At 41.7% G+C, this 17,080-nt stretch overlaps 1 protein-coding gene across 1 annotated transcript in view; it reads left to right on the top strand.

Moving 5' to 3' along the window:
• The window catches only part of LOC127584214 (annexin A4-like), an 80,658-nt gene that overhangs the window by 11,291 nt on the left and 52,287 nt on the right, over positions 1 to 17,080 (top strand). The window contains exons 2-5 of the mRNA XM_052040826.1: positions 4,472 to 4,524; positions 10,730 to 10,817; positions 12,718 to 12,812; positions 15,153 to 15,266. Of these exons, the coding sequence (XP_051896786.1) occupies positions 4,516 to 4,524; positions 10,730 to 10,817; positions 12,718 to 12,812; positions 15,153 to 15,266 (306 nt within the window). The 5' untranslated portion in view covers positions 4,472 to 4,515. The remainder of the gene's footprint in view (positions 1 to 4,471; positions 4,525 to 10,729; positions 10,818 to 12,717; positions 12,813 to 15,152; positions 15,267 to 17,080) is intronic.

Genomic DNA, 17,080 nt, shown 5'->3' with positions numbered 1-17,080 from the left:
GGGTAGGGAATGGAACAGGGAAATAAACCATGATCTCATCAAGTGCAGAGAATGTTTCAGTGCTCTTATGGCCTCATCCTGCTTTGTTTTAATTTTGTTCGTATAGCATTAACCTTTCCATTGAGAACAATGGTGGTGGAGGACAGGGAATCCAAGCTGCTCCATAAAGCAAGGAGAGATTTTTTTGGAAGTGTTCAGAATTGTAGGATTTTGAAGTTGAGAAACTTGCAATTGGTTTTGTAAACTTCTTACAAGGAGAGCAAAGGTATGGGAAATAGTTCTTGTTTCCTTGTATTAACATCTGGTTTGAAATGTGCTGTCTGAAAGTATGGAAATGGATCCCAGAGCAAATTTTCAAAGAAAAGGAATTGGTTAAAGTATAATTTGCAGCACTGGTGAAAGAATAAAGGAGAGTGAAACTGTGTGGGAAGTTCTTCCATAAGTTGGATCCACTAATTGGATACAGAATTGGCTTGATGGTAGGAAGCAGAGGGTGACACTGGAAGGTTGTTTCTTGGACTGGAGGCTCGTGACTAGTGGTGTTCCCTGGGGTGGTGCTGGGCCCATTGTAGTTTGTCATCTATATCGACGATTTGGATGAAAATGTGCAAGGTATGGTTGGTGTTTGCATATGACACTAAAATAGGTGGTATTGTAGACAGTATATTGCATTAGTGGGAATTACAAGAATTACAGTGGGATCTCTTGTACAAGAATTGTGCATTATTTTAGCACGGCATATATGGTAATGCTATGGCAGCTCAAAGGAAAATGCTTGGGTGTGGCAAGAATTACAATGGGATTTTAATCAGTTGGGTAAGTGGGCTGAGGAATGGCAAATGGAGATTAATTCAGATAAGTGCAAGTTGTAGCGTTTTGGAAAGTCAAATCAAGGCAGGACTTTTTCCCCAGAGTAAAAAGTTGGGCCTGATGGAGTTTTGTTGAATGAGGGGACTGAGTTCAGGTACATGGTTCCCTGAAAGTGGCATCACAGTTAGACAGGGTGGTGAACAAGGCATTTGGCATGCTGGCCTTCATTAGTCAGGGCACCGAGTATAGAAGTTGGGAGGTTATGTTGCAGTTGTATGAGATGCTGGTGAGGCTGCACTTGGAGTATTGTGTTCAGTTTTGGTGACCCTGCATTAATTAAAGTGGAAAGAGTGCAGAAAAGGTTTACAAGGATGTTGCCAGGACTTGAAGGACTGAGTTATTGCGAGAGGTGGACAGGCTAGGACTTTTTTCCTTGGAGTGTGGAAGACTGAGAGGTGATCTCACAGAGGTATAAAATCATGAGGGTGAATGCACAGTTTTACCCAGGGTTAGGGGAATGAAGAACTAGGGAGTAGAGGTTGAAGGTGAGAGGGGAAAGACTTCAGAGTATTGAGGGGCAACTTTTTTTTTAAAACTGAGCGTGATCAGTATATGGAATGAGCTGCCAGCAGAAGTGGTTTGACGCAGGTACAATAACTTTTACAAGGCAGTTGGACTGTTGCATGGATAGGGAAGGTTTTGAAGGATATGGGCTAAAGGTGGGCAAATAGCACTGGTTTGGATGGGCATTTGATTAGCATGGACCAATTGGGCCAAAGGGTCTGTTTCTGTGCTGTGTAACTTCATTCTCTAACATGATGTGCCAAATGCCCCTCTGTTGTATCAGCTGGGTGGGTAAAAGTGACATTATTGACAACATTGAACAATACGTGGCAGGGTGATTGTGGCTTGCAGCAAACAGCCTGTTGTGCAAAAGTACTGTTCTGTCTGAGTTTGCTCAGTATGGAAACTGAAATTGCAGGTCAGTAAACAGTAATTTCTATAGAAGAATGCAGAGAAGGGGATATTAATTATTAATTCTTGGCATGAAATCAATGTCAGTCACATGGAGCAGTGTGGGTCCCTAAATTAGATTATCTGGGGCCACATCCAAACACTTTCACTTCAGCTGCCGTAGCATTACCATATATGCAGTGCTAAAATAATGCACAATCCTTGTACAAAAGATACAGATTCGCAACATTCAATCTCAAACTTTGCCTCAGTAGGACTTACAGTTGCTTTCCAGTACTTTGACTGCACCTTGTAGTGTTTCAAAGTGTTAAGCACACATTGAGATGCTGCTCTGAAAATATTTTTCAGACATTGATACCTGAATTATTTGAGTCATTGTGGCTAGATTGGTAAGGGAAAAGAGTAGAGTAATGTACTCAGGATTTTTATTTTGAAGTCACTCAACATGAAAAGCAAAAAGTGAAAGAGAACCTTTTCATGCCCTTGAGCCATTCTGAAATTATAATAAAACATTCAATAGGCCCTTCAGCCATGCTGTGCTGAACTAATTAAGCTAATGACACCTAATCCCTTCTGCCTTTACATGGTCCATATCCCTCCATTCTTTGCATATTCATATGCCCATATAGGAGCCTCTTAAATGCCTCTTGTACCTGCCCCCACCCCCGGCAGCATATTTTGGGCACCCACCACCTTTTTTTTTAAGAAAAGACTTGCGCCACACATCTCCTTTCAACTTGCCCCCTCTCACCTTAAATGCATGCCCTGTAGTATTAGACATTTCAACCCTGGGGAAAAAGATATCAGCTGTCTACCCAATCAATGCCTCTCATAATTTTATAAACTTCAAACGGGTCTCCCTTCAGCTTCTGCTACTCCAGAGAAAACAACCCAAGTCTGTCCAACCTCTCCTTATAGCTCATGCCCTCTAATCCAGGCAGCATCCTGGTAAAACTCTTCTGCACCCTCTCCAAAGCCTCCACATCCTTCCTATAATGAGGCGACCAGAATTAAATGCAGTACTCCAGATGCAGCTTAACCAGAGCTTTATAAAGCTGCAACATAAATTCCTGAACTCAACGCCTCAACTAATAAAGGCAAGCATGCCATACACTTACTCTACCACCCTATTGACTTGTGTGGCCACAGTCAGAGAACTATGGACCCAAGATCCCTCTGCACATCAAAGCTATAGATATCGACCCCAAGGTTCCTTTGTTCATCAATGCTATGGACTTGGACCCCATGATTTCTCTGTACATCAATAATCTCACCCAGTTAAATACATTTGAAATGTTGTCACTATTCTAATACAGAAATTGTATAAATTGCCTTCAGCAAACTCTCCAAAACATCAGTGTGATGTGTCATAGTCATACAGCATGAAAACTAGTAACTTCAGCCCAACTCATCCATGCTGACTGTGTTGCCCAGCATGTTAGTCCCATCTACCCACATTTGGCCCATAGCCTCTAAGCCTCTCCTATCCATGGACTTATCTAGATGGCTTTTAAATGTTGCTGATGTGCCCGCTTCAACCACTGTTTCTGGCAGCTCATTCCAAATGTGCACCACCCTTTGCATGAAGGAGCTGCCCCTGATATTTAAATCTCTTACCTCTGATCTTAAATCTACACCTGCTTGTTTTTACCACCCCCTCCCTGGGGGAGAAAGCTCTTTCACCCTGTCTATGGCCCTCATGATTTTTTTATTTATACAGCACGGTAATAAGCCCTTCTGGCCCAATGAGCCCACGCCACCCAATTACACCCATGTTAATCTACTAACCTCCACATCTTTGAAATGTGGGAGGAAAGTGGAGCACCCAGAGGAGACCCACGCAGTCACAGGGAGAACATACAAACTCCTTGCAGACAGTGGCAGGAATTGAACCCCAATCGCTGGTGCTGTAATAGTGTTAGACTAACTGCTATGCTACCATGCCTCTATCAGGTCACCACCTCCATTCCTATGTTCCAGGGAATAAAGTCCTAGGCTACGCAGCCTCTCCTTGCAACTCAGGCCCCCAAGTCCAGGCAACATACTGGTAAATCTTTTCCGCACTCTTCCTAGTTTAATAACATCTTTCCTTTTACAGGGTAACCAAAATTGAATGCAATACTCCAAATGTGGCCTCACCAACATCTTGTATAGCTGCAACACAACTTCCCAGCTCCTATACTCAGTAGCCTGACTGATGAAGGCCAGTGTGCCAAACACCACCTTCATCACCCTATCTAGCTGTGATGCTGCTTTCAGCAAACTATGCACTTGCAATGGATCAGAATTTTTGGTGATATCAGTTGTGATTTAATATTGGCCAGGAGAGCAGGGATAAATCCACTGCACTGCTTTGAATAGTCCTTTAATATCTTTACATTGCCTCCAAGAAGACAGGCAAGTCCTTGTCTTGTCTGAAAGAAGCACCTGGGAACATCATCCTGTATGTTTGCACCCAAGTCTCCAGATTGAAACTTGAAACTTGTAACATTCTACCCTCAGCTGAAAGGAATGTCCAGTGAGCAAAAGCTGGCAAAGACTGGTATGCAAGGATACCTGGACCTTCCCTTTCCCAATCACCAGTCTACAGGCATTACTAAATAACGTGAGCATAGGTTTTGTTTCAATAATTGCTCTTCATTCTACGGTAAACTTCACATTTGCTGTTTTTTGTCTTCCCCTGCAGGTAGATCATTTTCTCCACTTCAAGAATTCTTGTATTCTGTTACCATGGCAGCTGTAAGTATTCTGATGCTTGACCACCCTTGCTCCCCCAACCTATATCTATTCCAGTTCATTGTCTCCTTGTAAACTAAAAAAGATCAGACTTAACTGTATTGATTGAGATCGCTAAGAATGTGAAGGGTCTCATTGAGTTGATTTCTTACTGGTTAGAGTCTAATTACCTGTTTGACATGTTGCAAAATGTTATCAGCAAGAAAATCCATTGTTCAAACACTGTGCTGGTTGGTGTTGAGCTCCAAAATCGGTTCTGCTGTTGACTCTTATTGATGAAGTAAACTTTCAAATGCTCGAGAAAGTAGATCAATGACCCACAACTGAGCATTAATAATTGGCCTGTTAAAGGTTTATCATTCGAGGAATGCAATATATCATTGCTTTTGGAGTGGATTATTGCATCAATAGAAATGTGAAGATTAAAGTTTATAAAAAGAATCTATCTTTGAATGCTTGTATTAATCTTCATGATATGAAGTGTGTTCTTCAAATTGCTTTGCTGTTTGGGAACACTGCAGGCTCATGGTTGAAATCCATTTCTACCTGCAAGCTTACCTGGAGCACTTTGTTTCATTTCTTGCTACAATGCTGAAATAAATCTGATCAGTGACACTGACATCCTGCAATGTAATCCATAAAACATAGGAGCAGAATTAGGCCATTTGGCCCATTTGAGTCTGCTCCCCCTTTCGATCATGGCTGATTTATTTTTCCCTCTCAACCCCATTCTCCTTCCTTTTCCCCATAACCTTTGATGCCCTTACTAATCAAGAACCTATCAACCTCCGCTTTAAATACACCCAATGACTTGGCCTCCACAGCTGTCTGTGGCAATGTATTTCACACATTAGCCACCCTCTAGTTAAAGAAATTCTTCCTCATCTTTGTTCTAAAGGAACGTCCTTCTATTCTGAGGCTGCGTTCTCTGGTCCTAGACTCTCCTACTACTGGAAACGTCCTCTCCACATCCATTCTATCCAGCCCTTTCAATATTTGGTAGATTTCAATGAGATTCCCCCCCACATCCTTCTAAACTCCAGTGAGTACAGGCCCAGAACCATCCAATAGTCCTCGTACATTAACCCTTTTATTCCCAGGATCATTCTGGTAAACCAACTCTGGACCTTCTCTAATGCTAGCACATCCTTCCTTTGATATGGGGCCCAAAACTGCTCACAATACTCCAAATGTGGTCTGACCAATGCCTTAAAGCCTCAGCGTTCCATACTTGCTTTTATAATCTAGCCCCTCGAAATGAATGCTAACATTGCATTTGCCTTCCTTACTACCGACTCAACCTGCAAGTTAACCTTGAGGGAATCCTCCACAGGACTCCCAAGTCCATTTGCATCTCCAACTTCTGAATTTGCTCTCCATTTAGAAAATAGTCTGCACCTTTATTCCTTTTACCAAAGTGCATGACCACACAGTTCCCTACACTGTATTCCATCTGCCACTTCTTTGCCCACTCTCCCTACCTGTCCAAGTCCTTCTGCAGGGTCCCTGCCTCCTCAACAATACCTGCCCCTCCACCTATCTTTGTATCATCCGCAAACTTGGCAACAAAGCCCTCAATTCTGTCATCCAGATCATTAACATGTAACTTGAAAAGTAGCGGACCCAACACCAACCCCTGTGGATCACCACTAGTCACTGGCAGCCAACCAGAAAAGGCCCTCTTTATTCCCAGTCTTTGCCTTCTGCCAGTCAGCCAATCTTCTCTCCATGCTAGTACTTTTCCTGTAATACCATGGGCTCCTATCTTGTTTAGCAGGCTCATATGTGGTACCTTGTGAAAGGCCTTCTGAAAATCCAATTAAACAACATCCACTGACTCCTTTTGTCTATCCTGCCTGTTACTTCCTCAAAGAATTCCAACAGATTTGTCAGGAAGATTTCCCCTTAAGGAAACCATGCTGACTTTAACCTATTTTATCATGTGTTTCCAAGTACCCCGAAACCTCTTACCAACCTCTGAAGTTGGGCTAACTGGCCTATAATTTCCTGTCTTTTGACTCCCTCCCTCCCTTAGAGTGGAGTGACATTTGCAATTTTCCAGTCCTCAGGAACCATTCCTGAATGTAATGATTCTTGAAAGATCACTACTAATTCCTCCACAATCTCTTCAGCTACCTCTTTCAGATTCATGGCTGATGTAGTCCATCCTCCTTTCTATCTGACTGCCTGGACACTTTGACACAGTTGGTTGTACTGTCCTTCTGTTAGTTGAGTCTGCATTTGCTTGGTTCCATTCCTGTCAATCCAGTCTTAGCTGGAGAATCACTTGCAGTGGTTTCCAAGAATGCTAGTCATGTGGCTGGTCTAGATATTTCAAATTTCAGGGCATCAGTGGGTACAGTAGCATAATAATTTAAACTACTGGGTGCTAGAAATACAGATTAAACAAATGTTCAAACTTACTATTGGCAGATGGGGAATTTAAATTTGGTTAACATTTGTGGCCTTCATGGAAGGAGGTCCACTAGCCCTCATGTCTCCAGACACTGTAGCAAGTGTGTGGTTTTTTTTAAACCTCTCTGAAATTACAGCTTGAGTAATTGTGCTTGGGCAATAATCGCCTACAATCCTAAGAATGATCAGAATTACCTGTTCCCACAGTAATTTCCATGAGAACCGATGGTGACCAGGAACAGATAATTTTGCCAGCTCTGAGGCCTCTTCTTGGCCACTATATTAAGATTGAAAGAAGACAAGACCCAGAGCTGTGGATTTTGTGTAGCAAGCAGTAGTTGCTGCTTTGATATGATCAGATGGAGCTGTTGAATTGTCAATGGGTTGAGGAAGTTGTGAAGGAGTCCTCCCAGCTTCTGATGGTCAATCTGAGACTTTGATTTTTTTTCCCCTTGTGTATCCAAGATAAGGTTATATAGGAATGAGAGGTGCTGTGCTGAATCGACTATTTTGTATTTTATATCCATGCTTGTTGTACTGCAGTGTGTGGGCAGCAGTTTGATGTGTATCTATTCATGAAGGCTGATAATGATTAATGTGTGACTTGTATCAGCCTCACCAGGAGAAAAGTCTGGTCTGAACTCCAGACCAGTCAGTTTAATAATTATAGCTTCTGAGAGCAAAACTCTGCCTTGGGACTTTAAAAGCTGCAGAACAGAAACACTATTGTTTTCTCCAGCTGCTTAGTAAGCAGGTAGTTGCAATCCTATTTGAAAACATGGTTTTGGGGTTATATTCTGAGTTATGTCGCACAAGATGCATCAAATTAACTTTGAGTAATTTGGAAGGAATAGATTGCTGAGGAATGGCTGAGAAATTCTTTTTTGTTTTGGCTATTTGAGTAATAAACACGAGTTCAGTCAGAAGGAGACAGATTTAACCCCAAAATGAGTTTGAACAGTACTGGCATAACCAAAGGCCACTAATTTCCATCTCTGTAATTACACCTGATTCCATCCTGCCTCCAGTTCATCTGGAGCTGAAACCATAATCCATGCCTTGCATTACCTTGACCATTCCAATGCTTCCAAATCCTTGTACCTACTTTCCTGAGTAGGAGGTTCATCAGTATGTGTTGTGCACTCCAACGGTCTGTGACCGTACTGTCATCACTTCAGTTGCAAAAGGGTTTTGTGAGAAATTTTGAAGCACTATCAGTATCAACATTCTAACTTCCTTTTCAGGTTGGCTGTACAAATCTTTCCTCCTCAGAAACTAGATAAAGGTTTGGTTTGCAAATGCAAGTAGTCATGTGTACATTACAGAGCCATAGGGTCATAAAGTCATACAGTGCAGAAATGGGCCCTTTGGCCCACCATGTCTATGCCATCCATTGAATACCTATTCTATACTAATCCCATTTGCCAGCATTTGGTCCATCGCCTAGTGTGCCTTGGTGATTCAAATGCTTGTCCAGATACTGCTTAAATTTTGTGAGAATACCTGTCTCCACTACCTTTTCCAGGAAGTGTGTTCCAGACTTCAACCCTCCGGGTAAAAACATTTTTGCTCTGATCCCCTCTAAATCCTTGCCTTAAACCTATACCCTCTGGTCTTGGATGCCTCTGCCATGGGGGGGAAAAAAATCTTACCATCTATCCTGATAGATATGCCTCCTCTTTATTCTTCTAATTTCTTTCTAAACACCTCATTCACTCTCTATACTCCTTAAGAGGCTCTGTTTTCAGTGCTCTACACTTGCTATGTGCAAGTAGCTGCTCCCAGGCTAATGCTACTGAAATTGGATTTCCCCCATTCACACTTAATTTCTGGATTATCATTATACCTTTCCATAATTACTTTGAAACAGAGTTATGGTCACTATCCTCAAAATGCTCACCCAATGACACTTGTGTTTGCCTGGCTTCATTCCCCAGGATTAGGGTTTGCATTGCCCCATCCCTAGTGGGACTATCTACATACTGGAGAAGGTCCATCAGCATACTGGTATGTAGGTGTCTTGATAGCTGGTTCTCTGTGGCATTTACATATATAAAAGGCAGGCACGGTAGTATAGTGGTTAGCATAATGCTTTACGGCGCCAGCGACCCGGGTTCAAATCCGGCCACTGTCTGTAAGGAGTTTGTACGTTCTCCCCGTATCTGTGTGGGTTTCCTCCAGGTGCTCTGGTTTCCTCCCACATTCGAAAGACGTACGGGTAGGTTAATTTGGGGGTTTAACATAGGTGGTGCGGACTCGTTGGGCTGAAAGGACCTGTTACCACGCTGTAAATAAAATTTAATTAAAAAATTTAATTTAGAAAGAGTGGTCAGTCATGGTTTTTACCTGAAAGTCTCTCCATGCTGGTATATTTTTGGCAGTCTCTGGGAGATGGGAACTGGGTTTGTTTTTGTCTGAGAATAGCTTTTAAGTGATAATGTGAAGAGTGGAAGATGGAATTGGTGGCATTAGTTTTCCCCTGAGTTGCATCTTTCAGTTAATTGTTGTTTCTCATTAAACTGCACTGCTCTGTAGAATGAGTAACGAGCAGTCAACACTTGCACATCCTTCTATCGTTAGAGAATCACTCTTGGCAGCCAGCCAGCTGCAATTGCTGATTTGTTCTCTTTTGTTCCTCACTCTTAAACTTGTTCAGAATGAACATGGCATGTTACACAAAAGCAGAGGGGGATGGAAGGATTACACAGCATTCTGCACTGTAAATTGAGATGATCTCAGTGGTTTAAGCAGCTTTATTATGCTGAAATGTCTTGGGAATCATTTTATTATAGTTCCAAATGAGGAAGGACGCACTTGTCAGTCAGCAGAGTAATGATGTTTTTCTTCTTTAGTTTGTTCCCTTACATAAATGAAGGTCAAATGCATTACAAAAATTCCTGGGGTAGGGCATATGTTTGCTACTGGCCTGACATTTACAAAGAGATGACAGGGTTGCAATTAGGGGCTCTGTACCTTGGAACTTGGCCAGTATTTTTTTAAGTGATAGAAGTACTTATTATATGGCTAATACATTTCAAGTCACTTGGCACCATTCAAGCATACTCAGGAATGAGTTGAATGACTTGTTGAAGGAGATGATGTTGGTTAGAATACCAAGGGAATACCTGGCATGTGTTCTTAAAAACATGTCCTGCCTGTTGTGGGAACATTCTAAAGACCTTACCTCTATGTAACATCTCACTAAAAGGAACAAGCATGGAGGTATATTGCAGCCCCTCAGCACTGTACTGGCCACAATCATATTGAATGTTCTCCTGGACCTGGTTTGGGAGGAACCTGTCACCCTTGTCCCCGTGTTGCCAACAGAGCCAGTACTCAAAATCCTGCTCTAGAATGGTATTGAAGCTGGGTTTTGGCTGGACCATCTCTTCAACTGCTTTCAACCCTCTAAAACTTCCTGATCTGTGCTCTAATTCTGGCCTGTGTACAAACTTCAGTTTTAATTGCTTTCTAGCTGTTAAGTGTCCTCTGTCCACCTCTCTCCTTGTAAGGTTTTGAGGAGGATTATCTATCTCTTGACCAAGCTTTCAGTTATCTATGCTGACAGTTTTTGATATGGTTTTGTGTTGCACAATGGAATGTTTCAATACACTTTAGGGTAACTTTGTTGGAGAGATTGGAGAACATGCTTGATAATTTGAGAAATGAACTGTGGTTTTTTTGTATAAGAACACAAGCTGATGATTGAGAATAGGCCAGAGGACCACATCAGAGCATAATTTAACAGAAGTAAATTTGCTATTATGTTCAAAAGACTTTGTTTTCTCAACAGGTTGGACAACGAGGCACAGTCAAGGAATTTCCTGGGTTCAATTCCCAGGAAGATGCTGCCAAATTAAGAAAAGCAATGAAAGGTTTAGGTATGTAGGTCAGCAAGGTTTGTTTTTTTTAAAAACTGCAATGGTAATCTCTTGATAACCACTGAACAGTGAAAATGTATGCTTCTACAACATTTTTGTCTTACTGTCTCCTTACCTTGATCCAATGCCCAATAAAAATTTGCCAGTCTTTGCTCTGAAATTCTGACTGTCTAAGGCTGACATTTACTTTTTGGGTGTTCTTGATTTCCACTGCCCTTTAAGTGAAGAAATGTTTCCTATTAGCACTTCTAACTAGCCTGGTTCTAATATCATGGCCCATTGTTCTTGACTTTCAACATTAGAGGAAAGTTTCTCCCTATGTACCTATTCAAGACTTTTAATTATCTTGAACATCTCAGTTATATCAGCACTTAATCTTCATTGCTGGTGGGAATACAAACCTAGACCCTGAAAGCAGTTTTCAGTTTGGCACTGGTATCATTCTGGTGAGCCGCTGAAGTGTGAAATGTCACAAATTCAAACTGGGACAATGCTATTAAAGAAACTACTACCTTGACAGCAATAGCTGCATGCTGAGATTAGATGGAGGCCTGCAGTGAGAGACGTATAAAGGTGCTATAAATATTGATTTGAGAGATTTTTCTACCAAATGTTGTATGTCCAAAATTTGTTGAAATAGATCCAATTAGGACTCTCTGCAGTTGTTATTCACTCACGTTTTACTAGCAAGCCTTCCTGCTTATGCATGAAACTTCCCAAATATAAACCACACAGACTTCCACTTTCTGTTGAACTCTGTCACAATGTGGAAATATCTTGTACTTCTGATGGCAAACTAGGTTTCCGAATGGGCTGTGTAGTTTCCTGCTAACTTTATTTGGGATCATAAGACCTCTTGAGTAACTTGGGGTGCACTGTGTGCAAATGTAAAAGAGCACTGCTGAACTTTTTCTTATTCTTTAAAGAATGTGGACATAAAATGGATTATCCACCCCCAAATGTTCTTTGCTAGGCCAGTTGAAAAGGCATTCCTAGATGGTCTATTTCATTGGCACTACTACTGATGTAAGCTTTTAATTCCAAATTTATTTCCTTGCATTCAAATTCCTCAGCTACTTTAGGAGGATTAAAACTCATCTTCAGTTCATTTATCCAGGCTTCTGGATACTAATCTAATAATTTAACTGCTAGGCTACTTTATCTCTTGGTTTTGGTCACCATCTCAGCATATCTGGCAGGACTGCACTAGAGTTGCCACTGTTGGAGATCAGCAGATAGTAGCATATTTGGAGGTGGAAAACAAAGATCAAGGTGAAAGAAGCCAGTGTAAAGTTTAGGAAACTGAAATTAGAGCTTTTGAGGAATATAAAAGAAGCAAGAGATAATTTAAACAGAATCAGGAGGGCTCAGAGGGACCATAAAATATCCTCGAGTATGATTAAGGAGAATCCCCAAGGTGCTTTATACATGCGTGTGGGGGGGGGGGGGGGAGAGAAAGGTAACTAGGGACAGGGTAGAACCTGTAACTAAGGACAGAGGAGGGAATTTATGCATTGAATGCACTGTTGGGGGTTGCTAGTGCCCTTATAATAGAAACATTTGAGGCATGAACAGGTGGGAATAGAGGGATACAGCCTGTGTGCAGCAATTGAGATGAGTTAGGCTGGCACAGACATGGTGGGCTGAAAGGCCTTTTCCTGTGCTTCACCTTTCTATATTCTTAAAGGTTCATGTCTTCCTGGAGCTGAGATCTCAGAACAACAACACACAAAGATATATGGACCTGGGGCTTCCTGCTCTGCTATATTCTGCTTTCAGCTGACTCTTCAGGATTCTTACATTCTTTCTTGAATTTTCTGGTTCCAAACACAGGATTTAATTTTATGCTTTTTAGCCCATAACATTGAAGTCGAGTTTAAATTCTTTTAACATTGTGTAGGTACTGATGAAGATGCTATTATTGAAGTATTGGCCAAAAGAACTATCGCCCAGAGGCAGCAGATCAAACTGGACTTCAAGACTGCCTTTGGCAGGGTAAGTTTTTGCTTCAGTATCTCCATACATGACTAGGATGTACAGGTTTCAAAGTACCATGAAATGCACTAACAACCAATGTTAATTTTGAACACTTTAATCCACTGCAAACCTTAGAGAAATAGTTGCCAGGAAACTGGTTTGATGGATTTAATGAATTTGAATCTTGCATGACTGGCATACAGTCAGTGTGGAGAATATTTTGATCTCTGCATTTATTTCAACTGTGCAGTGTTAATTGAGATCTTTGCTGGCACACTCCAAAAGAGCGATTGGAGATGGAATAAAGTAAATATTAATTTTGTTCCTGTTGGTTCACGATAGATTATCCATGAATAGGCTTTTTCAGAAGAGAATTTTTTTCTGACCCTTTCACCAAATGTGGTGAACAAATGTTTTCCTCTCTTGAGAAATAGCTGATTAAAGTGTTGTGCCATTTTAGCTTTAACTGTTGTGACTCAGTGGGAAGCATTTTTTTTCTGAGGGCTGATGCTGAGACTGACATTTGAAGTACTGAGGGAAGTGCTGCATGGATTAAAAGGCCACCTTCAAGCAAGTTGTTAAACTGTGGCCCATCTGCTCTCTTGGGTGCATATAAAAGATCCCACTGCACTATTTTGAAGAGAAGTATATAAAACAAAAAGCCATTCATCCCAAAACATCTATGTTATTTATGTTCAACATTACCCTCCTCTTGCCTCATCAGTGTATCACCTATTTCTTCATTTATAGTTACATGCTACTCCTTGAATATGCTATCTGGAATCATTTCAGCATAAAAGGAAGCCATGTGGCCCATAAAGTAGGTCTTTGAATGGCATCCAATCCCATTCACCTGCTTTTCTTCCCACTGCCCTGCAAAAATCTTCATTTGTAAACATTATCCAGTTCCCCTTTTGAAAGCCACAATTGAATCTGCATCCACTCCACTTTTAACAGATCATACATACTGCATTTTTCCTTTAAGTATTTTTCTTCACGTATGTCCCCATAGCTACTATAAAGACTCCTATTTACATTCATGACTGTCATGGTCTTGCATATCATCACATCTGCTATTAACTTTCCCTGTTTCCAGAACAATACAGCTTCTCCAAACTATCCCTTCATGTAAAATTTGCTTGAACTGCACTTGTGCACTCCCATAGAGTTCTCCATCCAGAATGTGGAAGGCTTTATTAGTGACCATCTTGCATTTCTAACTTCCTTCTCTGCTCCTTCTCAGTCTTCCCATTAAACACATCAGGATTTGAAGACTTCTCAGATCACCCCAATGTGTTGTTTTTGAAGAAAGCCCAGTTGTCCAATCTTTCCTAATGTTTATAATCCCTCCAATATTTCAGCCCTGTAAATAGATTTTGCATGTTAGCAGTACTCTACACCTATTTTAAAACAAAAATGTTGACCTGAACTGTGCACATTTCTGCAAGTGACTAGACCCTTGAGATGCAAAACACAGTCCCAAGAGAATGAGTTTTGAGAGTATGGTAAACTGATTGGATAACCCATTTATTCACAAACTGTGGGCATTGGCTATTAGTGAATCTGACTATTCCTATCAGACATTTCAGATTCAATTATTAAACTTAAATTCTTCAACTGCAGCAGTTTATTTTTAAACATGCTTCCATACCAACAGTCACTGTCTCTGGACTGTTAGTAAAATGCTCACGGCTTGGAGAGGTCAAAACATGGTATCTCAAGTGGCAGCATCACTTAGTGAGGTAAAGGATACCACTTTGAAACATTCTCAAATGGTGAATCCTAGCTGCCAAAGGTATGGGGGAATCTGCAAAGTCATCTGGGGTGGTCGATGGATGTTGCTGGATTAATGTAATTGTTAATGACTCAACTATTTTGCAAAAAAAACTTATTTGCTGATAAGGATTTTTTTTAAGTTGTGTGCTTGGGAACTGCACCTCAGACATTTGAGGATATTTTTAGGAGAGGCATTGATGTGGGAAAGTTCAAACTAAGACCTCTGTAGAGATGATTTGTGTTCTCATTACCTTCATTGCATGGAAAGTTGCACAATGAATTTGAGGGCAGGCCTTCTCTAATCCCTAGATAATTTAATGCTGGTGCTGTTGCATTGGGACGTAGTTTTCTTTGTACTCTGCAGTCAGACAATGTCTCAAAAATTACCCAGTCACCAATTGCTCTTACTTGACTGTTCCAGTTAAACTTTTGTTTCCTTAATGTTATCCTTTGAAATGAGGAGACAGGTGTACCTAATAAATTCAACAAATTTCTTTTGTTCAAGGTTGGGACTGAAGTAATTTAACTGATAACTATCTGTTTGGTTCCCTCTTTCCCACTCCCCCTCTCATATTAATCCAGGACTTGATTAGTGATCTTAAGTCTGAAATATCTGGGAACTTTGAGAAGGTGGTTCTTGGACTGATGATGACTCCCGTCTTGTATGATGCACATGAACTGAAGAATGCAATAAAGGTTTGTGAACAATTGTGGATATTTGCTTCATATAAGTAATTGAATAGCTTGGGAAAGGTGGGTGGGTGATTGCAGATAAAGGATGTATTGATAGCAGTTAAATTGGGTAACCTATCAGAAGCTGACTTGTTGATTATTGTGTAATGAAGATTATAAATCCCTGCCTTGTGGGTCCTGGCAATCTATTCTCATTGTTTCATGAATAGTTGAAATTAATTGAACAAGGGGATTACACAGGGTATATTAATGTCTGGTTCATTTGCTACACAATCTAAATTGACACTTAGGAGTGTCCTTAGTTCCTCAGAGTAAACATCACCAATAGCCTGTCTTGGTCCAACCATGTAGATGCCATGGCCAAGAAAGCGCACCAGTGCCTCTACTTCCTCAGGAGGGTAAAGAACACTTCCTCCTACCTACACCTGAACCATGACCCCACTGAGGACCACCAGGACATTATCTCCCATACCATCCCTGATCTCATCACCTCAGGAGATCTCCTGCCCACAGCTACCAACATGATGTTAACCCTGCAACCTAGGACTGCCCACTTCTATCTCCTCCCCAAAATCCACAAGGAGTACCGTCCCAGCAGACCTATTGTCTCTGCATGCTCTTGCCCCATGGAGCTTGTATCCTCATACCTGGACACTATCTTATACCCCCACCCCTCCAGTTCAATCCCTTCCCACCTACATCCATGACACATCACACACTCTCCAACTCTTCCATAGCTTTAAGTTCTCTGGCACACATGAACTTGTCTTCACCAGGGATGTCTAATCCCTATATATCTCCATTCCCCATCATGACAGCCTCACCACCCTCCACTTCTTTCTTGACCAGAGACAGAACCAGTCCCCTTCTGTCAACACTCTCCTCCCTTAACTTTACTTTCGATTCCTCTCACTTTCTACAGATCATGGGCACTCGATGGGCCCCAGCTATGCTGGCCTCTTTGTTGGCTACATTGAACAGTCTGTTCCAAGCATACTCCAACCCATTCCTCAACTCTTTCTCCACTATATTGATGACTGCATTGCTGCCAACTGTACCTGTGCAGAACTCAACATTTTCAAATTTCACCGCTAATTTTCAGCTAGCTCTCCAATTAACTTGGACTGTCTGACACCTCTTTCCTTCCTCGATTGTTCCATCTCAGGAGATTCCTTATCCACTGATATCTTCTACAAACCCACTGATGCCCACAGCTATCTCAATTACAGCTTCTCCCACTCTGTCTTTTGCAAGGACACTATCCCTCCCTCTCGATTTTCTCTGCCTCTGCCGCATCTGCTCCCATGATGAAGCTTTCCATTCCAGGACATCTGAGATGTCCAACTTCTTTTCTAACCAGGGCTTCCCCTGACTGTGGTCGAGAGAGCTTACACCAGTATCTCTGCCATTTCTTGCACCTCCTTTCACCCCCACCCCTCCCAGACCCAAAAGGGATAGGGTCTCCCTTGTCCTTGCATTTCATCCCATCAGCCTATGTATCCAACATATCATTCTCTGCCACTTCTGCCATCTCCAATGGGACCCCACCACAAAGCAGATCTTCCCCTTCCCACCCCTTCCTGCCTTCCACAGGGACCACTCTCTCCATGACTCCCTAGTTCACTCCCCCATCCCACTACCACCCCGAGAACTTTCTACTGCCCCTGCCTTAGGTGCAACACCTCTCCCTACACCACCTCCATCCAGGGACCTAAACAGTCCTTTCAGGTGAGAGAGATTCACCTGCACCTCCCTTAATATTATCTACTGCATTCGGCGTTCCAAGTGTGGCTTTCTCTATGTTGGTGAGACCAAAC

Source organism: Pristis pectinata, chromosome 29 (assembly GCF_009764475.1).
Source record: "Pristis pectinata isolate sPriPec2 chromosome 29, sPriPec2.1.pri, whole genome shotgun sequence".
NCBI classification, from domain to species: Eukaryota; Metazoa; Chordata; class Chondrichthyes; order Rhinopristiformes; family Pristidae; genus Pristis; species Pristis pectinata.
This window is presented reverse-complemented; position numbering and strand designations above follow the sequence as displayed.